This window comes from Colossoma macropomum, unplaced genomic scaffold (assembly GCF_904425465.1).
Source record: "Colossoma macropomum unplaced genomic scaffold, Colossoma_macropomum, whole genome shotgun sequence".
NCBI lineage: Eukaryota > Metazoa > Chordata > Actinopteri > Characiformes > Serrasalmidae > Colossoma > Colossoma macropomum.
In genome coordinates, this window is record NW_023494787.1 from 40,256,668 (window position 1) to 40,280,449 (window position 23,782).

A 23,782-nucleotide genomic window follows, 5' to 3' on the forward strand; every position below is an offset into this window, starting at 1 on the left:
CTTCCTCCAAACACCTCAACGGCATCGGAGCCCCCTGCAAATGAGAGTGAAAGACACTCAGAGGACTTTCACTAAAATGCAGGATTTGTAATGTTTCTCAGAATGTAAAGGTTCCTCACCATCTCCTCCAGCAGCCTGATGCTCTCCTCATTCAGATCTCTCAGTCTGAACTGCGTCCAGGTACATGGGATCACTGCAGCATCAGCCACATGCAGCACCACAAGGACGATGCTCAGCACCTTCAGAGCGTCCATCACTCAACTAGTAGACAATGGAGTTTATGGAAAATCAGCGAATGAGCTCGATCCTCCACTCAAACAGTGAGAATGAAGAGTGGCACCAGTCTGTCTCTTTTTATTGTAGTTCTTGTGCGGTTTGCGGGTTCAGTTGCCCTCACGTCTCAAAACTACAGGGGAGCAACGGGGGAATTATTGATCTATGGTCCAGAATCAAAACTGGTACTTCATTTTTTATACATCTGAATGATTTGTGTGGCGTTAATAGTAGTCTTAACATCAAAATTATTAATATTAGTGTATTTGTGCTGGACATTACTTGTGTATCAATAAATGTGTGTCTATCGTCTGGTTCAACGGTGAAATCCTGAGATATGTAATTATTGTAGTACGACATGAAAAACAACCACTGGCTTAATGTCATTTATGGTCGCTCTGCAAGAAGTGCCTGCATGTATTAGAGTGTTTATATTAGCATTACTGCATGACTTGCTCATCTGAATGACTATTTTTAGCACTGAGGAAGTTTGAGCGCGGTTTCGTTTCAGTTTGGCATGAAGCCCATAAAATATAATCTGTTCAAATAAACTGATAAACTGTCTGATCTCCCTAAAATCAAAGTAAACTCTAATTTATTCAGAAACAAAGTCTGTTCTAGTGCAGAAATCTGCACAGGCTAAAGGTATTGCATCACGATCCTATGACCTCACTGGCCTGATTTTCCTGACGTTTTCTTAAATGCACAGGTAAATATCAAAGTCAGAAAACGAGAAGAAAAACTTCACATGAAAAAAGTCAAACAGTAAACGAGTCTAATTGTCGCTGTTGTGCAGAATGAAGATCTGGCTGTTGTTGCTCTTGAAACTCTGAGCGGTGTTGATAGAATCTTCAAGAACGACCAAACATCTGTCACGTGGGACCGAGAAACACTCGGACTCTTCAAGAACATCATCTCTTCTAGACAAGTGGAGAATCTGCAGAAATGTGTACGTTAAATATGTCGGAGTGCGATTGTTTCTGGAAATCAATTCAGTCAGTCAATAATCAACATGTTACATTAATATCCATAAAAACACCGTCCATTAAATCTTTCAAGGTTGGAGAAGATACATCCCAGAGTGCAGTGGGCAGTCCCTCTGCAGGCAGCATTGGTCAACTGAAGTCCTATTTTGAAGAGCTGGAGGAGAAGCTGAGAGTGAAGTAGAAAAATCTTCATCCCCGGAAAAACTACAGATTCCCTCAGAATTGTATTTGTTCATTTATTTATTTGTTTGTTTGTTTTGCTGGTAACGCATTTAAAAAAAAGTTTTTTTGTGTGATGAATTGTGCTTTTTATAGCTTAATAAAACCAGATATTAAAAATAAGTTGAAAGATCTGCGTTGTTCGTTTTTAAAAGTGTCATTGTGTTTAAATAAATCATACAAGGGATTTAATGAAACGTCAAGCTCAGGAGAGCTGAAATAAAAACATGTAGAACTGAAATTATTATAATAAAGATGTAAGAAAGAAGTAGCAAAGGTTACTGGCTACAGTTTTATTAAACCTTTCGTTCAAATTTAAACGCTGCCAAAATATCGTCATAGATGACGTCAAAATAAATCATAAAGCTCAGAGAGTGATACTGAGTGGCGATTCTAGGATAAGAGCTTGCTGAGCACCCAATGAGACCAGACCCGCCCCCGATTTTAAACAAAAAAAATGTACGTTCTACAGTAATTTTTGACTACCAATCCCACACTTGTGACGGAACAAAGCCACAAAGCCATCACTTGGCCGACCAATGGCACAACAGCTAGCTTCACTCATTTGAATTCAAACAGTGAGTGGACAGTGGTTTAATAACAACCTGCAACATTAGCTTCCTAGACAAAAAAACGTCAGCTAAGAATAACAGCATAAATAGTGATCTGAGATTCAGTGCAGCAAAAACGAAGACTGCTGCTTATGACTGTGATGTGTTGGTGCTGAATGATAAAGTAAAGAAATCCTCATCTGCGCTACTTACTGGAGCCACAACACCACAGACAGTCACACTGTAAGTGGCACTAGAGTGTTTGTGTGTGTGCCTAGGTGTGTGCGCGCACGCTCTGCTTGAGCATCCCTAAATAGGGGCTAGACACGCCTCAGGTGGTACTGTTTATGATTGATTAAAAATGCACACAATAAAACAGACAATCAAACAGTCAGATGGAGTTTTTTTCATTATTTGCAAAGAACTGGAAGTGAAAACGGACACATGATGTAAAAGGAAACTGTCTAAACCGAAACAGTTCTAGCTAAGTGATATCTGCTTTTTGCACTTATACAACGCGCCCTTCGCTTTTCAAACATCCCATGATCCTCAGTACAAAACCCGCATCATGGACCCCAGAGCGAGCAGATATTCTGGAGATCTTCCTAACAGTCCTGAACGCAGGTAGCTCGTGCATTTATCATTAGACTGCAGCTTCTCACTTCTTGCGATGTTCATATCTACAAACTAACCATGATCTCTTCTCCTCTTCAGCCCAGTATCAGAATGGCATTTCAGCGTTTGTCTTGGATCAGCACTCTTCTCTGCATTGCGCAGGTCAGCTCAATGCCCACTAAATGCCAGCTTCAGCGGACGCTCGTGGCAAAAACACACAACCTGCTGGAGACCATGGTACGTAGACCCCTACACTGTAATCCCGCATTTTGTTGTCAGTTGTACATAAAACTCAGCATATCCCACACATTGCTCAACAATTTTAAGTTAAGGGAAAGTTTTTGATGATTTTGTACACCCAAATGACATTTTTGAGTTGAATTAACTTATTGCTATTTCGTTTAGTCTGTTGCTATGGCAACTTTGAAACCCCACATTCAAAAAATGACGACATTTCTGTTGGTTTTAATTGTTTCTTTCTCATTAAAGTTGCTGAACAAATGTGTGAAACTGAGTGAAACTAAGTAAGCTGTGAAATACAATTACATGTTTGTTTTGTTAAAACACGATTTTATTAGATAAAACGTATATTTCTTTCCCATTGGCTGCTGGCTCCAACTATTTGCATACTTAGTGTATCTTTCCCTTTGTTTTACTCACCGTCAGTGTGCTTTCATTCCACCCAGGCCGCCTTTCCTCAGGCAAATGATTTTTATATATGCTTTACTCAGCTGTCTGACATTGTGTTGTTGGCTAAGAATGAAGGTTATCATGTTCTCTGCTAATGAGTGGGCATTTGTGTTGGTCAGTGAACATGTTCACAGTAACGGTTAACCCTTCGATGTTTAGCAAAGAGGTTAATATCACTTAAGCAAAAAATAATTTTAAATTGAGTTTTAGTTAAATTACGTATAGTTAAAATACAATTTCAAGACGTTAAATTAAAATAATTAGAATTTGCGAGTTGCGGAAACGTATGTTTATATTAGCGTAACTCAAAAATTATAGTTATTCTAACTCAAATTTTCATTACACATTACTTACTTTTTTAAGGCAACCGGTTTTCTGAATGTTTTTTAAGTACGTTCAACTTATCCGGGCCTACAGTGTAGAAGAAGCGCTGACAGGAGATTCATCTCACACACTTTAGATTCTTTGTGTCCTCCTTCGTGGTCATTTGATTCTTGACTCTCCTTGTCCACTGACAGACTGGTCCATTTCCTTTACAATGTTTGGATGACAGTCCAGTTGAAATAAGATCTCCCACATGGGCTCTGCTGTCCAGCAATTCCAAACAGGTCAGTTCTTCCTCATCAGATCTGCTCCAAAGCTTCATTCTGGATAGAAGCTTGAAGGTTTGTCTGGTTAAACTTTATCAGCACTTTGGTCAGCAGGCTGTGTTTATCACTCTGTGCAGGATGTGGGGGCCGCAAAGGCTGTTTATAAGACCCTGATGAAGGTGAGCTCTCTGATGGAGAACGACGGTTTTCCACAGTCCTGGGACGCTGATAAGCTTGTAAAGTTTCAGATCATCGTGGACCGACAGGTCGAGGAGAGCAAATGTGTAAGAAAGTTAAAGAGGCTTTTAAATACATGAAGTGAAGAGGTGAACAGAATGAATGTCTGCATGAAGTGTGTTAAACGTAGATTTGATTTGTTGTTGCAGATTATGAGCATCAAAACACAAAAGGAAGAAGATGATTTTCCTGCGAGAGACGCTGCACTTACAGACTATTTTGAGAAACTCGAGAAACTTTTAAAAGAAAAGGTATGAGAGCTTCTAAAGGAGAAGAAGAACGTTCTCTGTTCTCTACTGTAACTTAAAACATTCATTTATGACTGTGATGCTCTGTGTCTAACAAAAATGTGTGTTTGTGTGTGTGGTATGTTGACAGGAGTTCAGTGTGTGCGGGTGGGAAGTGGTTCGCAGGGAGTTGCTGTCTATTCTGCAGTTCATTCTGGTGGAGAACTCAAACAATTTTTGGTTAACAGTCTAAACTGTGGAAAGAAGAGCTTCTTACAACACTGTTTATAACAGTCCATCTGATGTAAACGTCTTTATTTATTTATTTATTTATTTATTTATTTATTGAGTATGTTTTGTGACGTGGACAAACGCAATAAAAACTGTCATTTGAAATCTTGATTCTGCCGTGTTTGTTAAGAAGAGCTTTATAATGAATTGAAGAGTTCAGTTGCAAAAAACAATATACGCCAATGCAGTGCAATTTCTGGACTTAGAAAAGTTGGTTATCTGCTTAACTGACAGCTTCTTAAAGGTTTATTAACCTTAAAATAAGTTAACAACTGTAAAATCTAAATTATTCTTCTTTTAATTCACTATTACAAGTTCAGTAAACATAAAATTCTAAGCCAACCAGATTACTGACTTTTTACAGTCAAACGTGTCAGCCAAACCCATGAAACGTACACATTTCTGCAGATTCTCCACTTGTCTAGAAGAGATTATGTTCTTGAAGAGTCCGAGTGTTTCTCGGTCCCACGTGACAGATGTTTGGTCGTTCTTGAAGATTCTATCAACACTTCTTAGAGTTTCAAGAGCAACAACAGCCAGATCTTCATTCTGCACAACAGCGACAATTACACTCATTTACTGTTTGACTTTTTTTCATGTGAAGTTTTTCTTCTCGTTTTCTGACTTTGACATTTACGAGTGCGTTTAAGAACACGTCATCTGGGAGCGCGCGCCATCCTTCCTCCAAACACTTCAACGGCATCGGAGCCCCCTGCAAATGAGAGTGAAAGACACTCAGAGGACTTTCACTAAAATGCAGGATTTGTAATGTTTCTCAGAATGTAAAGGTTCCTCACCATCTCCTCCAGCAGCCTGATGCTCTCCTCATTCAGATCTCTCAGTCTGAACTGCGTCCAGGTACCTGGGATCACTGCAGCATCAGCCACATGCAGCACCACAAGGACGATACTCAGCACCTTCAGAACGTCCATCACTCAACTAGTAGACAATGGAGTTTATGGAGAATTAGCGAATGAGCTCGATCCTCCACTCAAACAGTGAGAATGAAGAGTGGCACCAGTCTGTCTCTTTTTATTGGAGTTCTTGTGCGGTTTGTCGGTTCAGTTGCCCTCACGTCTCCAGACTACAGAGGAACCCGGGGGAATTATTTATCTGTGGTCCAGAATCAAAACTAGTATTTCATTATGTATGTGTCTGAATGATTTGTGTGGCGTTAATATTAGTTTTAATATTTAATATTTAATAATTAATATCAGTGGTGGTTTTATTAGCTCTCCTCATTTTGATCGCTCAGCCTGAACTGCGTCCATTTGGGTTCCAGCAACATAATTGTCCGTTCCCTTAATGGATTATATGTGCTCTTTGCAAGTTCCACATTGAGGAAGTTTGAGCGCTGTTTAGTTTCAGATAAAGTCTATTTAAAGTGTAAACGTGTTCAAAGCTGATCAACGTGTTCAAAGACTTTTCTCGTTTGAATTAAAACAGAGTAAGATTAATTTTGAAAGACATTCTGGTATTATGCAGAAATGTGCCCATGCTGCAGATATTACATCACCATTTACACGTTTCATTCATGTGTAAATCATGAAACTGGCCTGACTTTCCCTTTCAGTCATTCACTCGTGCATTTCCGCTGAGTCTCCTTTTCTCTTAAGAATGACTTGAAGCGCTTCAAAACTTCTTCTATCCGTCAGTTGGAACCGAAATCGATTGTTTGATGCCACAGACTGAAACCACTCACTAAAATGTTGAATATTATCTGCCACTGCCATAACTATTTGCAAATCGCTTACAGCCAATCAAATGGTTTAAAAGGGTCATTCTACAGAAACGTTCACTTTTCTATCGCTCCATAGGTGTCACTGGTGTTACCAACCCTCAGTGGTGTTACATATAAGAAAGATAACACCAGAGACAGTAACACCAGTGACAATTTTAATGAAAATTACATTTTACAAAATTGCTGCTACAGAGCATCAAACCACATGGTGTCAATCATGGAATATCCACTAAATATGTCATTTAATCCATTTGTATTCTATTTTTGCACAATTACCTAAGAATAAAGTAGGTCACACCAGTGACGTCAGCTTAAGGCTTCATATGAAATCATGAGCTAAATGAGAAAATATCTGATAACTGAAAACACAGTGGACCCTGGGACAACAACTTTCATTATATATTTTATAATATTTACTTGGCATTTGTTTTCTTTATATCATTTAATTCATATATTTCATGGTCAAGTATATGGCACTCACCCTTTACACATGGCTGTGGGAACAAGCACTTCTGTGGTGCTTGGAATTCTAGATAATTGATGTAAAAGCCAATATTGCTAAAGTGATGGCTCAAGAAGGTGTAATTGTTAAAATAACTTGTTTTATCTGAAAATGTAAAAAAAAAAATTGTAACGCTAACATGTTTTTAAGGGTAATATATCTGTTAACGCTAGGGACACAAAATTGTAGAATGACCCATTGATGGATAATAAAATGAACAACAGCACGTTCGTACAGTACTCCAAACAGAAGTCCAAGCATAAGATATGTAAAAAACATGACTATGTCCAGAGATGGATCAGACGGGCCAGTGCCAAGGGGCCCCGGGGGCCTTACGCCGCAAGATTCGAGGTGGCTTAATGACTGGAGAAAGTCCACTGTCCTTGAATGTGTAATGAATAAATAAATATAAAGGCTCCTCAGCCTAGCATATTTAAAATAATTAAAAGCCCCTCAACACCAAAAGGGTACAAAAATATATACCTGAAAGCATTCAGGTTAGCTTTCGTTGGCTATTGCACATTAAGAATTAATATTTTTTTTATTACATTGCAATGCAAAACTGTTTAAAGTAGATGCAAATAAACGACATCTGTTTGTTAGATCCGTTTTCCTATTCGTTATTCTTTGCGTTATTATCAGAGTCAGGGGCCCAGGGCCCCCAAGAGACCATGAAGTACTCCTGACTATGGCTACTGGCACACAAATGACAACCCTTTCCTCTCTTCAGTATCTTCTCACCCCAAAGTGGTAGGAGTCCTTTAATACAGCCTGTGATGCAGTGAAAAATACATCTAAAAATAATTATTTTGTCTAAAAATTGTAATCTTCTTGTTAAATAAGGAGATTATTAATTACTCCTCCGCCCATGTGACCACCCTCCACACATCCCCCACTGCAGGTTAATCCCACATTCTTTGCATTTTTCAGCCGTTATAGTTTAATTTATTTATTTTAATTTTATTTTTAGAATGAACTTGACTGAAAATCACCAATGAAATAATAATAATAATAATAATAATAATAATAATATTTTTTATCATCATGCCAATGATTAAATATGATAAAACATATTTATACAAGAAATCATTTGTATTTATTAAGAATCAGAAGGAAATGAAACAGATCAGATAAGAAGATAAACACCACGATACGTACAGTTTTAATTAAATGCTAAGTTAAAGAAATACATTTTTAAATGTTTCTTAAAAGTGAGCACTGAGCTAGACTGTCTAATAAAAGGTGGAATTGAGCTCCGCAGTTTAGAAGCAGAGTAACTGAAAGAGGCATCTCCATGTTTACTGTATTTTACAGAGGGTGTTTTCAGAAGGCCTCTATCTGCAGATCTTAGATTACGTGCCAGGACATAAACGGACAGACACTCTGTGATGTAAGCAGTGCTTTAAGGTCATTTAGAGCCTTAAAAACTAGTAGCAGAACTTCAACATCTATCCTGAATGATACAGGCAGCCAGTGCAGTTCTTTCAAAATGGGAGTGATATGATCTCTCTATTTTGTTTTTGTTAGGATGCGCGCTGCTGCATTTGGTTGAGTTGAGTTGTAAGGGATGTATAGATTTCTTAGGAAGTCCAGTAAGAAGATCATTACAGTAGTCAAGTCTGCTTGTAACAAATGCATGAACAAGTTTCTCTGCGTCGCTCTGAGAGAGAAAAGGCCGAACTTTAGCGACATTTCTCAAATGATAAAACGCTACTTTAATGACTGTGTTTACATGCGGGATAAAACAGAGCTCAGAGTCTAAGATCACACGCAGGTTTCGTACTTCAGGATTGGTAAATGAAGCTGAAGAACGAAGTTTCTTATACATCACTTTTCTGTACCAACGATCAATATTTCAGTTTTTTCATGTTTTAATTGTAGAACATTTTGCGACATTGAAATTTGTGACTAAAAACCCTTAAGAACCAATGAATGAATGAATGTATGCATGAATTAACTTGACTTAAGTGCTAATGGCTCCCCTTGTGGTGAGTCTCCAGCGAGCTAAACATCAATGAGCCAGATCTTCTTTGCATAAAACAGCAGTGACGTATCCGTCAATATGGCACAGCTCTGATGTAGGGTAGTAATATCAAGCTTCTAAGAACATTCGAGTTTTCAGCTGAAATCTTGTTATTTTAATGCAGGACATGCGCTTGTTGAAAGTATTCATTGCTTAATTAATGAATGGAAATGTTCATTTTAAGGTATATTTAAACATAAGAATGTGCCAGAAATAGGCACTGAAAAAAAAAACACGCGCACATGCTGTTGTGTACTGTTTCTTCAGTGAAATGATGAGTCAGTTGAAAGTAAAATTATTTTTCAAAAACCAACTTCAGTAGCAGTAACAAAGAAGCAGCTCTAAAACATACAGTTCCTTGTGGAAATGTAGAAATGCAGCGGAACATATTTATACATCCAGCATCTACCATGAGAACTGATGTTTATTAGACTCTTTTCCTTTTTAAGGGTCTAAAATAAAAAGATAACCCTCAAAAGCGAAAGGTGTGAGTAATAAGTAGCTTCCTTTCCTCACAAATATAGTATATTTGGTATTAAATCTGATCATCATAAAGATGTTAATTATTGACAAACCACTGTCTAACAAAAGGAAGGAAGAAAGAAAGAATATATTTTGTTGTTGTCCATTTTTATTAATTTATCAACATGATAAAAGCATTTTTATTCTTTTTTCTTCTCAAATGAATCAGAGGTCCATTACAACAAACTTGTAGAAAAACATAAGATAACAAAACAGTGCTTAAGTTAAAATCTGAGCATAAATAAACAACACAATAAATAATGTCAAATAAATAAATTATTTTAAATAAATAAATTATTTTAAATAAATAAATAAAATGTAAAAAATCATATATAATCATTCATCGTAAAAATACTTATATTGACTGATCACTTACTAGCTTAGTGTTTTTAGACGTCATACATTACATACATACAATACCAAGAAATAAAACAACAATAACAATAAACACTGACACATTCAAGTAACTAAAATAGCATAAATAAATAAATTAACATATATATATATATATATATAGAGAGAGAGAGAGAGAGAGAGAGAGAGAGAGAAAGAGAGAGAGCATGTTTTGTTCTATATAATTTTTTTGGACAGTTAACTTTTCATTTCACATTTGTCCATATTTGTTCCCCAGGCTTTGATCACATTCCATTTTATTTTGTCCCTTTTAGTTGTTAGCCCCGAAAGTTTCTCCTCAAATGGTCAGCGATTATGTCCATCCTTTCGAGGTGAGTCTTCACTACGGCCCTGATTCGCTCCCAGGAGTAATGGCTGTAGTTCTAAATGAAACATACAAACAAACCAGATATGTTAAGTAGCCAAATAGATGTTTCATTTAAAAGAGATCAGAAAGATGGTATTGTACCTCTTGTATTGTACTGTACTGTACTGTTAACTTTATATCCAAAAGTACGGAGACACCATTTCGAATGAGTGAATTTTAGCATTTTAAAGGGGAACTCCACCAATTGTGCAAAATTACTTAATCATTCAACCCTTTAGATGTAAACAAAATCATTCAGAGTGGTTTGGTGTAATATGCGCCTTTCTAGAGAAATTTACAGAGTTAGAAGTGTTCACCATTATAGTACTAGGAACCAGATGTCCGTGTGTCTACACTACAAATATCACCATTTTATCTGCTATCCAAAATGACCAGTGGACTTACATGCGCCGTATAAGGTTTTATATGTCATGTTGATAATGGTAAAATGGTGCTAAATTTGAATAAATATGTTTTTGGGTACTATTTTTTCCTTACAATGCCCTGCATGTACCCCTCTGCCCTGCACACCTTTTGTGTTGTTTGGGTTGTTGGTGTTGTGTCACTCAGTGTCAACAAAACTCATAGCTTATAAGTAACATTATTCATTAGATGAGCTGCGATAGATAACAGTTGCTCCTTGCTGTCCTACCCCATAAACTGGTGAGCAGAGTAGCAAGTAGTTTGTTGTTGACACCGTCAGTTTCCATTCGCTCTGGGTTGATCTGCTTTGGCGCCAGGTGGCTCAATCTCTCTCTCTCTCTCTCTCTCTCTCTCTCTCCCTCCCTCCCTCCCTTCCTTCCTTCCTTTTGACTCTCTCTTCTTCAAGCTGCTGCAACTCATTTGTGTATTCTGGTTCAAATCGATATGGCTCTATGACATTTTGGAAACAGACCTTATCGATGGCCTCTGCATACTCTGCCATCTTCCAAAATTAGAAGAAAACTGTAAAATAAACTGTAAACAAAAGCTGCTGCCAGTGTTATATCCATTTCAGTTCCCCTTCAAATTCACTGAACAGAAAACAACGGCAAGCAACACCAGAACTACATAAAGTGAAAAAGTTAAAGATTGAATGGCCGCGTGTTTTCACCCAATCTCCAATATAAATTCACCCAAGATAGTATGGCATAACTGAGATTCTGTGATGAACATTTTTTTCAATATGAGTAAACAGTAAACAATTGTATTGATAAATACTTTTTGTACTGTTAGTTGCCGATTGGGTGAATACAGCTGCCGTACAAACCTTTTTTGAACCTTTTTGCTTTCCATAGTTCCAGTGTTGCTTTGCATTGCTTTCTGTTCAGTGAGTGTGTGCGCCCGAGGACCTGATTTGTCAAAGGGAACTTGAATTTGAGGGGGAACTGATAAGGATACAACACCGGGGTTAGCCATGTTGAATAGCTGTAGCTACGGACTAGTAACTCCAAAAGCATGTTAGCTGGTGAGCATTTATGTCAGTTGAGATGCAGTTTTGACAGGAAATGCGGAAATAATCCTGAAGTAATATTTTTACTAAAAGTACGTTTTAGGGCAAAACTTTACAACAAAACGAACACAAAACAATGTCTCAGGTATCAAACAACGCGTTTATAACTGTTTTGTGTAATAACCTAATGGGATGTAGCTTTTAGAGCCATTAAATGCTTTGGACATCTGGTTCCTAGTACTATAACGGTGACCAACTCTGACTCTGTAAATTTCTCTGGAAAGGCGCATTTTATACCAAACCACTCTGAATGATTTTGTTTACATCTTGACCATTGAATGTATAAGTAATTTTGCAAAATCGGTGGAGTTCCCCTTTAAGGTGTACCTAATGCTGATACATTGCAATACATAATAGGTCTCTCTGGAGCAGCCACACATAAGCTTAAGGTCACTATGCCCAAGTTAAGGCATTGCCTAGAGGGATACTTGTGATTCTTAACTAATTATTCAACAATAGTACCTCACTCTTGCTCTTGTGGAATGCAATCAAATTCTCAAAGCAATGCTCCAACATCTAGTGTAAACCTTTCCAGAAGAGTAGAAGCTGTTACTGAAGCCAACTCCCAATTAATAGCCTTGATTTAAGAGGAATCATTGAATGACTAGGTGTCTCTAAGCTTTTGCATATATACATCTGCACACAACACATTACAATATAAGGACACTTACAGCATTTTTGAGAGTTTTCCTCAACTCCCTGAAGTGTTTCTTGAGTTTGGATGATCTTCTTCTTGTGGCTGGGTAAGCTTCAGCCTGTTGGAGAAGGAAGTGTTAAATTAAAAGTCAGTTCAGTGCTCATCGTTTCATGAACCTTGTGCATGAACTTGTGGCTGCAGCATAAAACATTATATCAAGCATTATGCAGCGATTTGCTTTGAGGGTGCATATATATATATATATATATTCAATTGATTATAATACACCACATGTACCTAAATGATAACTAATACACCACATGTACCCCTGCATGTAGACCTACTGTGCATATATTGTGCATATTATATTTCTTTTTGAATACGTACACAGTGTTTAAGTTCTACCAGTTGTCGGGATTCAAGAATGTTCTGCAAATCATCCAGTTCCTGAGTGTCCCATTTCTCTGCATGGTAAAAAAGCTTGACGATCTGCTCTGTAACCTCAGCCAAAAACCTCACTTGGTCCGCAACCTGTAGGAATATAATTAATTTTCATTGTGAGAAAGGAAACAGTTGCCAACTCTGAGCATGTTTCTCCAAAAGCACTGCTGCCTAACAATAATCATAACTAAACACACCAGAGAAAATGTTCAAATATATTACAGAAAATGGACAAATTGTACAGATAGTTATATTGTGGGTTACCGTGCTTTTCTCTATTCTTGTGTAGAGCCTGTGTGGAAATAGTCCAGTTATTGGAACAGTCTGTCCTTCCTACATAAACAACATATTAATATAGGAAGACCATACATGTAGCATAGGTCAAAACAATCACTGCAGATTGACTGCAAATTCAAGATGAAGAATCTGAATAATAGCATCGTGGATAAGCAAACCTTCACTGTGAAAAAGTTTGGACAGTATGCAAAGTTAAAAAAAAAAAATAATGCATGATTTTTACAACTACTTTGAGTTGTGTTTAAATAAAAAAGTCTGGATTTAATATCATACCTTAACAACTCAATTGTTTCATGTAAATATGCACTCATGCATGTGTATAAAAGAAGCCTCCAGGAAAGGCCTAGTATGAGCATAGATGGGTCAAATCCTGTCACTTTGCAAAAAAAAAATACATCAGTAATTAATCCAGCAGTTTTAGAACAACGTTCCTCAGCGAACAGTTGCAAGACGTTTAGGTATTTCAGCCTCTGTGGTGCACAAAATCACCAAAGGATTCTCTCTGTGGCAAGGCTGAAAATCACAACTGAACGGCTGTGACCTTTGATCCCTCAAACAGCACTGCATTAAAAACTACCATGCTTCTGTGAGGTATACGATCAAAGCCCATCTGAAATGGACTGATGCAAAGTTGATCAGTGGAAATGTGTAGTGTGATATGATGGGTTCATTTCAGATTGTTTATGGAAATACTGAAAGTCATCTTTTCCATATCAAAGAAGAAAAGGACCATCCAAATTGTGACCAGTGTGGTGCATTAGTACCCATGGCATGGGTAACCTGCACATCTGTAAAGGCAACATTAACACTAAACTATATATACACATTTGTGAGCAACATGTGCTGCCTTCTAGACAGCATGTTTTCAGGGACGTTTATGCTTAGTTCAACATGACAATGCCAAGCCACATTCTGCCTTTTACAACAGCGTGGCTGTGGGTGACAGACTGGCCTGCCTGCAATCTACTGAAAAGGTGTGGTGCATTGTGAAGTGCAAAATATGACAACAAAGGCCCCATATGGTTACGCAGCTGAAGACTTGTGCAATGGAAGAATGGCAAAACATTCCACATTCAAAACCGGATGGATTTTCTTCAGTGTGTTCAGTCCCCAAATACAGTGGTAAACATGCTCCTTTCCCAACTACTTTGGAACATATTGCATGCATCAAATTTGGAATGAGCATGTATTAACCAAAACATAAATAAATATATTACTTAATTTAAAAAAATACGTTTTTGTTCAGTTTTAAATTAAAAAACAACCCAAAGAGAATTTACAAATCACTGCTTTCTGTTTTAACTAGCATTTCATATACTGTCCTAACATTTTTGAAATGTGACAGACCAGGACAGCCGGATAGATCTTCCAGCAATTCCTAGCCAGGGTTTAATCCTAGTTTTGCAATATGTATCCATGTTTTAGGCAACATAGGAATACCAGATTACTATCAGGCTCTGTCTACCAGCCAAAACTGTGCAAGCAGGCTATAGGCTAGACACAGCATCTTCAATTTACCCAAACTGTAAAAAAAAGCCCATCGGTTTAACCTACAAAAAGTATTTCAGTCTAAATAAATACCTTTCTTTAATGAACGATTCTTTAGATTAAAGCCATGTTTCAGTTAAATAAAATTAGTTTTCTTGCTTGTTACTACATTAAGTAGTTTTATAGGTTGAGCTGACGAGCCATACAGTGCATCACAGTTTCATACACACTTGCTTGTCATTAAACAGAGTCAGACTTTTTGCATTACATACCATTTTCCGCAGCATTGTGAGAGTTTCGCCGCTGATAATCCTGTAATGGTTGGTAATCCAGTCGCAGCCGTAGCATTGAGTCTGGACGCTGCAAAACACGAGAAAAAGGCACAGCCACATTTGTTTGGCGTTCATCTTTGCGTTCATCCTCTCGCTTGCTCAGCTCGTTTTGGAGCAACATGTTGCCGGGTGTTGGATTTATACGAGAGTATGGAAAAGGAAACGAAGCACGTCGTTGCTCAGGTAGCTGAAGAAATTCCTCAGCCCCAGTTGTGTGCTTTCACTTTCCAGATGGCTACGTCACAAGGAAGTCCATGGACACTTTTGCACTTTTTTGACCAAAAATACGACAAAAGGCTCTGAACTGATAAAGTTTCAGAAAGTCTTCACCTTTAAAACTATGCTATCAATACATTCTCAATGGTATAACGAAGAGTGCGGTTTGTTTTAAGACATCGCTCTGTTACGACTCAGCGCTCTAAGATCAAGAAACAGGAACTAATCCATATAACTCGATGAGCTATATTGGATATGAGGTATATACATTAGACTCACCTGATTTCTGCACAGATTAGTATATATTATAAAGCTTAACGAGTCTCTTCGTGTGCAGCTCTTTCTGTCCGCTCCCGGACATCACAAACAAAAAACGAAACCTATACGCTTCCTATCTCCACTTCATAGCCGCCGGAATTTCGATGACGTAATGTGCTGAGGCAACGTTGCGATGCGATGTTGGCTTTTAATTTTGATTTATTTTTAACTATATCATGCCAGATTTTAAATTATTTCATTTTAAATGTCCCCGTGGCTTTTCACCTCAAAGATGTGATTGTCACATTCTCCAGCTAGAACTTTCAAAGCATTCAATTCCAACTTGCTGACCATCCCTAAAACCCAGCTAAAGAGTTCGGGGGGGGGGCTGCTTTTAGTTATCATGGTCCTAAACTCTGGATTTCTCTTTCAGATCGTTTGAGGTCAGTTGATAAACGTAGCATTTTAATGAGACAATTAAAGACCCAGGGAACCCAAATTTGTGTTTTCTTTCTAAATAGGTTAATCTTGTTCTTGCAGGCAAGCGCTAAACATACACTAAGTATATCTTTTGAATAAAATGTAAGATGGGCAGTCCTAATCTTGGGTAATACCAGAGAACTTGTAGGGAGGAGAATTACCACTCTGCAATGTCTTCCGGGTTTCTCAAACGCTAGAGGGCGCTCCTGAGCGAGTTAAAAAAAATAGGGTTGATATGGAGCATTTGAGCAAATATCATAGTTTATAAATGCTTAAACATTTTTAATGTATAACAATACAGTCATTTCCTGAACACAGAATAGCATAAAACATTTTAATACTGCTGTTATATTTTTAAGAGCTTTTAAACTCGAGTTATAGGAGTTTAAAACGGCACCTCATGTATGTCCATGACGTCTGTGAGCACGAACAGCCAATGAGCTGCTCCGCTTGCCAACCAATCAGCGCTCACAAGCAGTAATACCCGCCTTCTGCTGCCCAAAACCCGTTTGTTGTAGAAAAAAGGAAAGATATAGGTATGTTTTCTTTGTTTTTTTTAGTGAAATACGTCCTTCTACTGTCTAAAATTATAGAAACGTTCTGGGAAAGTGATTAGAAACTATTTTAACTTTTCGTTTTTAGCCATTGAGCGCCATTTACTCCCGTTCATTGAGGACTCCCTCGCGGGCGATTGCTGCTGTTTAGCAGTCCTGTTTTTGTTATGATGGGGGAAATAGGAAGTGGCCAGGCTCTTCATAAACTGGCTCTGGCAATGCTTACTGTAAGCATTTCCCTTACCAAACACCCCGCTGTGTCTCTTGCTCCGCCCACTCAAAACAGTTTCAGAGTCAGATAAGCTTAGTGAGCTAAAGCTAACCCAGCATAACCGAAAGCTAGCAAGCTAGAACAGCTGTCTGTAGTTGCCTGTTGCCCCTTCATTCATTTGTCCATACACCAACATTGTTCGCTCGTCTGTTTCTTCATTCATTGCTTTGTCCATCCATTTGTTTGTCCATCTGCACATCTGTTTATCTATGATTTTCTTTGTCCAGTTCCTGTCCCAAAAATCTGGGTAATGATTATAGTTATGTATGAGTGGTGGAGCAGAATAGTTGCCATTCAAGCTTTGCTGGATGATTAACACTCACAAACATTTTTACAAACATTTTTTTTATATTTGACTCTGTGTTCCCTGAGACTTTAAGACTCACCTTAAATTAATAATAGTTTATCAGTTAATTTAGTTACTTTGGTTTTATTCAACTTAAATAAATACTGTAGCGTGTTTGGGAAATGTTCTGCATATTAATTTCAGAGTACTAGTCCTATAACATTTATTCATGGGGTTATCCTGGAAAGGACTCTTATTATGAAGGTGGGGCTAGCCTGAAAGCTGTGTTAATGTGTAGTTCAGCAAGAACTGGGGGTCAGCCTAAAGCTGGAAGTGAGAGAGTGCAGATTTGAGCTTTGTTTAGAGAAAAAATTCTGCTTACACAGCGTAGCTATAATCAAAGTATTCTAACCCATAGCTAGCCTGATTCAAGGTTCCGTTGGTAACTAAATCAAATGTATTTTCATACAGTAGGTTTATTTATAATGTTTACTGTTTTGCCAAAAGTGATAACAAGGAATACTGAAAACGTAAGGTTTGAGCACTCAATCCTGATTAAACCAATCCAGAGAAAGACACTGAAAAAGAACACAAAACTGAGAAATATTGTTGCCATATCACTGGCATGCATGAAAAGAAATCCTTCATCACTTAAATACAATTTAAATTCTGACTGCATACCATTAGTCATTTCATTTTTAGCCAATTTTACCATTTACTCAACATAACCTCGCCTCTAGATACTGCCAAACAGAGAATATGAGATTGGTGTAATAAGGGATTTTGCAGGGGCCCCAAGACAGAGTTAACTCAGGGCCCTAGAATTCCTTAAAATGAACTTGCTTCTGCAGCCGGTAACATCACACACCATGGCTACCCTGTCAGAAAAAAGATACTGTAAAACAATGTAAATGTATCCTCAAAAGTGTAACATGGTCCTTAAGGTCCAATTTTCCAATCTTGAAGGTACATTACATTCATTTTCCTAGGAAACAGGTGTGTTTTTTTTTTCAACCTTTTCTTGAATTTTGTTTAAATTGAAAAATAAAATATTCTGGGCTTTCTGGGTTTCTGTTTGTGTACTTCCATTTGACTATTACATCAACTCAGTTTTGTCTTTCAGTTATGCTTTTGGTAATAATTGTAATGATGTAGCCTAATAATTTATTCATGTGCCCATTCCTTTCGCTTTCTGTTTGTAATGCAAGGCAGGAAACACAGGCAGAAGAAGAGAAAAGTTTTTTAGGTTTCAAAATCAAACCATTTTGAGCCTTCTACAGTCTACCTTCTTCATTGTGCCCCAGCCTGTTGGGCCTTTACCAGTGTCACTGTAGCCTGCACTGTTAACACACCAGAAGGTGTAACGGTTAGTTGATTCACCAGTTAGATACTTTTCTAAGAACAAGACCATTTGGACCAGTTCTTTGGTTTGCAGGGATTTACCTGCTCCACCACACCGAATTCAACTCACCAACTGGCAAACATGGCATAACGACATTCATACATTACTAATGTTTCATCGAAGTTGAGGCTGGTTGAGACTGAAATTATAAAGCCAACATTGGTTTGGATCAACATTACACAATCGATGAACACTGGCAGCTGTGTTTAAGAACAACATTTATGGACTGAGGTTTGAATTGCAGTTCAACTGTTTTGTGTGAGTGTATGCCTGGTGTTTCATCAAGCACTGATGATAAGGTCTGTAATGAAAATGCCCAGGCTGAATAGAGATCTCCATTCATAACAATCAGCCAATAACACTTTTGCTAGCAACATGAAGAATACAAATGTTTTTTACTTTCAGGTTTAACAAAAAAGGTCAGAGACCTCTGATGTAAGGTTGTAATGTAAAGCTTCTAAGCAAAAAACATTCTTCAAAAACAAAAACAAAAACTTTCTGCTCTTGAAATATCTTGGTATATTTAATGTGGGTAGTGCAGTAGTTTAAAGAATTTATTAATTGATTATTAAATATTTGAAGAGTTATTTTTAAGGTTTATTTTTATGCCAGACATTGGGGTTTAAAAATGAATAAATAAATAAACACTGTTTCCCCAGTAAAACCTGGCCATTTTCACCCCGATCACAAATATACACTATGCTATTGTGTGTACTGTTTCTTCAGTGAAATGATGACTTGGTTAAAAGTAAAATTATCTTTCAAAAACCAACTTGAGTAGAAGTACCAAAGAAGCAGCTCTAAAAAATACAGTTCCTTTTAGAAATGTAGAAATGATGTGGAACCTCTTTATACATCCAGCATCCATCAGAATAGAAACTGAAGTTTGTTGGACTCTATTCTTTTATCTTCAAAGGTCTAAAATAAAATAATTAAACCCTTGAATGTGAGAGATGCTGTCATCAACAAAAGATAATGAACTTTAATACAAAAAGGAATTATTTACTGTGTGACTCAAATGTAACTGAGTAATAAGTATCTTCCTTTCCTCACAAACATACTTAGTATATGTTGTGTTAAATCTAATCATCATAAGAATGTTAATTATTGACAAACCACCCTCTAACAAAAGGAAGGAAGAAAGAAAGAATATGGTTTATGTTCATTTTTATTCATTTATCAACATGATAAAAGCATTTTTGTTCTTTTTTCCTCTCAAAAGAATCAGAGGTCCAGTATAACAAAGTTGTAGAAAAACACAGGATTTAACAAAACAGTCCTTACATTAAAATCTGATCATAAAAATAAAATAAATACATTTCAAATGATTTAAATAAATGTGTTTTAAATAAATAAATAAATAAATAAATATAAATAAATAAATAATAAATATAATGTTAAAATCATAAAAATACTTCTCTTGGCTGGTCACTTACACAGTCATACATTATACAATGGCAGAAATAAAAGCAACAATAACAATAATCACTGACACATACAAGTAACTAAAAATAGGGGAATAAACAAAAAACATGGACGCATGTTTATGGTATCATGTCACTTTTGTAACTTTGCATTTCACATCTGTTCATTTTTGGTCCCCAGGCTTTGTTTGTTCACAGGACTGAACATTTTGTGTCTGTTCAAAGTCCATTTTATATTCTATGCTTTTGGCTTGTTAGTCTAGAAATGAGTCCTCAAATCACTGTAGATCATGTACATCCTCTCGAGGTGAGTCTTCACCACGGCCCTGATTTGCACCCAGGAGTCATGGCTGTAGTTCTGAAACATACAAACAAATCATGTTAAGTATCTTATATTTGCTCTTGATGTAGCAACATTTTTCATCACTCACTCTTAAAAAATGTTAATCATAAAATAATAACTGAATCAAAAAAAGAGTCCAATATTATTGTATTGTATAAATGCACAGTATTATGTGTTTAACCCATTTATTGTATTAAATTTGCATTATCTGTTAATAACAAAAAACAAAATAGTTCTTGCTTTACTGTATAAATGTGAACTGGGACTAAATAGAAGGTTAAATTGAAAGAGATCAGAAAGCTGGCCTCTTCTACTGTATGTTAAGTCTATGTCCAAACATAAACTCCTTCTAATCAGTGATTTAGATCATTTAAGGTGTACCCATTGCTGAGATATTGTACACACAGATTGCATAATAGCGAATGGAATGGGACACTCTGGAGCAGCTACATGAGTCTAAGGTCACCATGCCCAAATCTGAAACTGTGGTCTCTGGAGTGATGGTGCACCTTTGGGATAGGTTGGTGTGGTGTTTGTAGTTCAGAACTAATCATCTGACATCAGTATCTGACTTCACTAAGCTCTTATGGCTGAATGCAATCATATCCTCACAGCAATGTTCCAACATCTAGTGTAAGCCTTCTCAGAAGAGTAGAGGCTGCAACTGTCAATAAATAACCTCGATTTAAGAGTGAAAGTTGAAAATCACAATATAAAGACACTTACTGCTTTTTTGAGAATTCTCTTCAACTTCCTGAAGTGTCTCCTGAGTGCGGAGGGTTTTCTTCCTGTGGCTGGGTACGCTTCAGCCTGTTAGAGAAGAGAGCATTTAATCAAAGGTTACTTTGGTGCACATTTTTTTGGCATGAACTCATGAACTCTGTGATGGTGATCTTAATTTGGTAAAGAGTAACTAAACTTGAGGCTGCTGCATAAATACACTACATCAAGCATTACTGTGAGATTTGCTTTGGGGGTACATATTTATTAGTTGAGTTGAATGCATACTTTCATAAAGACATACAAAACTAATGCAACATATGTGCACCCTGGCTTGTAGGCCTACTGTGCATATGATATTTTAAATGTTTAAACACTTACACAGTGTTTAAGTCCTTTCAGCTGCTTATTGGCGAGAATGTTTTGCAAATCATCTAATTTCCGAGTATCCCATTTCTCTGGGATGTCAAAGAGCTTGACGATCTGCTCTGTAACTTCAGCCAGAAACCTCACTTGGACTGCAACCTGTAGACATATAATTAATTTTGATTGTGAGAAAGTATACAGACATTTGCCAATGTTTCTCCAAAAGCATTGTTGCTTTGTAATCATAACAGAGAAAATGTTACAATATATCAGATAAAATGGACAAATTGTATAGTTAGTAATATTGCAAATTACCGTGCTTGTCTCTATTTCCTTGTAAAGCCTGTATGGAAATAGTCCAGTTATTGGAACAGTCTGTCCTTCCTAAAAAGAAATATAAACAACAGTGTCAAAACAATCATCCATTCATCATGCAACAATCCACTTCTTTACCCTGTGTGATGCAAGATTATCTGAACAAATTAACATGTTCTTTTAGCCCCATTAAGGAATGAATAACTACAAATTTGGGATGGTAACAGCATTGTACATTGGCAAACCTCAATTCCAAAAAAAGTTGGGACAGTATGAAAAATTCAAATAAAACAGAACACAGTTATTCGTACATCCACTCCACTTTGAGCAGTATTTAATCCAAAAACAAACAATTTTTAATGCTTTACCATTACAACGTCACTGTTTTTTGGAAATATATACTCATTCATGTTTAGGTATAAAAGAAGCACGCAGGAAAGGCCTAGTATGAGGAAGGATGGATCGAGGCTCATCACTTTGCAAAAAATGCACCAGCAATTAAGAACAACATTCCTTAATGAACAGTTACACAGATTTGAGGTATTTCAGCCTCTAGGGTGCACAATATCATCACATCGCTGCATCATCCAAAAATTCTAATAGAAACTGTACATTGCACAGTGGAAGCCAAATGTCAATCACGTTCAGAAATACTGCCACCTTCTGTGGGCTTGAGCTCATCTGAAATGGACTGATGCACAGTGGTAACACGTATTGTGGTCTGACGAGTCAATCTTTCAGATTGCTTATGGAAATAATAGACGTCATGTTTTCCAAGCCAAAGTAAAAAAGGACCATCCAAATTTTCACCAGTATAAATTTCTAAAACCAAGTTCTGTTATTGTACGGGGGGTGTAACTTGCACATCTGTGAAGACAACATTAATGCTGAAAGATATATACACATTTTGGAGTAACATGTGCTGCCTTTCAGACAACATCTTTTTCAGTGATGTTCATGCTTATTTCAACTTATTTCAGCATGGCTGCGTGAGATAGACTGGCCTGCCTGCAGTCAAGACCTGCAGTCTCTCACTGAAAAATGTGGCGTAAAATAAGACGTCAAAGGCCCTGTACAGGTGCACAGCTGAAGACTTGTATAACTGAAGAATAGTGACAAATTCTGCATTCAAAAAAATGTTCTTTAGTGTCTTCAGTTCCCAAATGATTATTAAGTACTGTTAAAAGGTAAGGTGAGTAACAGAGTGGTAAACATGCTCCTGTCCAAACTATTTTTGAATGTGTTGCAGACATTAAATTTGGAATGAGCGTGTGTTTACAAAAATAAATCATAATAATAAAGTTCACAAGGTAAAACATCACATATCGTGTGTTTTTCTGTTTAAAATTTAAAACAGCTCAAAAAGAATTTACAAATCACTGCTTTCTGTTTTAATTATCATTTCACATGTTGTCCAATTTTTTTAATACTATGTTCTATGTCACAGGCCAAGACAGCTGGATAGATCTTCAAGCAGTTCCTAACTGGGACTTTAATCCCAGCTTTGCTATAGGCAGCATAGGAAAGCCAGATTACTAACAGGCTCTGTCCATCAGCCAATACTGTGCAAGTACAAGCTAGACATGACATCTCCATTTCACCCACTATAGCTCCATACACAGGCTTAAGAGGAAAGCAGTTAGACTTTTTGCATTACTTACCATTTTCCGCAGCATTGTGAGAGTTTCGCCGCTGATAATCCTGTAATGGTTGGTAATCCACTCGCAGCCGTAGCATTGAGTCTGGACGCTGCAAAACACGAGAAAAAGGCACAGCCAAATTTGTTTGGCGTTCATCTTTGCGTTCATCCTCTCGCTTGCTCAGCTCGTTTTGGAGCAACATGTTGCCGAGTGTTGGATTTATACGAGAGTATGGAAAAGGAAACGAAGTCAGGACAGTACCCTTATGCTCAGACAGGTGTAGAACCCCCACCAAACCAAGAGCGATTTTGCTTTCACTTTCCAGAGGCTACGTCACAAGGAAATCCCTGACAACTTTCGCTCTTTTTCAGACAAAAATACTTACAACAGGCTCTGACCTTAGAGGACAAACTTTAAAACTATGCTATCAATACATTCTCAGTAGTATAACGAAGAGTACAGTTTGTTTTAAGACATCGCTCTGTTACGACTCAGCGCTCTAAGAACAAGAAACAGGAACTAATCCGTATAACTCGATGAGCTATATTAGATATAAGGTATATACATTAGACTCACCTGATTTCTGCACAGAT

At 37.2% G+C, this 23,782-nt stretch overlaps 2 protein-coding genes across 2 annotated transcripts; one reads left to right on the plus strand and one right to left on the minus strand.

Annotated features, from left to right (window-relative positions):
- The first annotated feature begins 2,755 nt into the window (after positions 1-2,755).
- Positions 2,756-4,641, plus strand: LOC118804958 (interferon alpha-3-like). The gene is made up of 5 exons (XM_036565551.1): positions 2,756-2,881; positions 3,853-3,942; positions 4,062-4,208; positions 4,278-4,412; positions 4,540-4,641. The coding sequence occupies exons 1-5, from the start codon at positions 2,756-2,758 to the stop codon at positions 4,639-4,641; spliced, it is 600 nt and encodes a 199-aa protein (XP_036421444.1).
- A 4,928-nt stretch (positions 4,642-9,569) lies between these two features.
- LOC118804959 lies at positions 9,570-23,782 on the minus strand (the record flags this gene model as incomplete). The annotated part of the gene is made up of 11 exons (XM_036565552.1): positions 9,570-10,243; positions 12,391-12,474; positions 12,744-12,887; positions 13,062-13,130; positions 14,855-15,012; positions 20,088-20,163; positions 20,875-20,958; positions 21,250-21,393; positions 21,550-21,618; positions 23,211-23,298; positions 23,766-23,782. Coding segments are annotated over 11 exons (1,038 nt in total), but the record flags the coding sequence as incomplete, so codon positions are not given.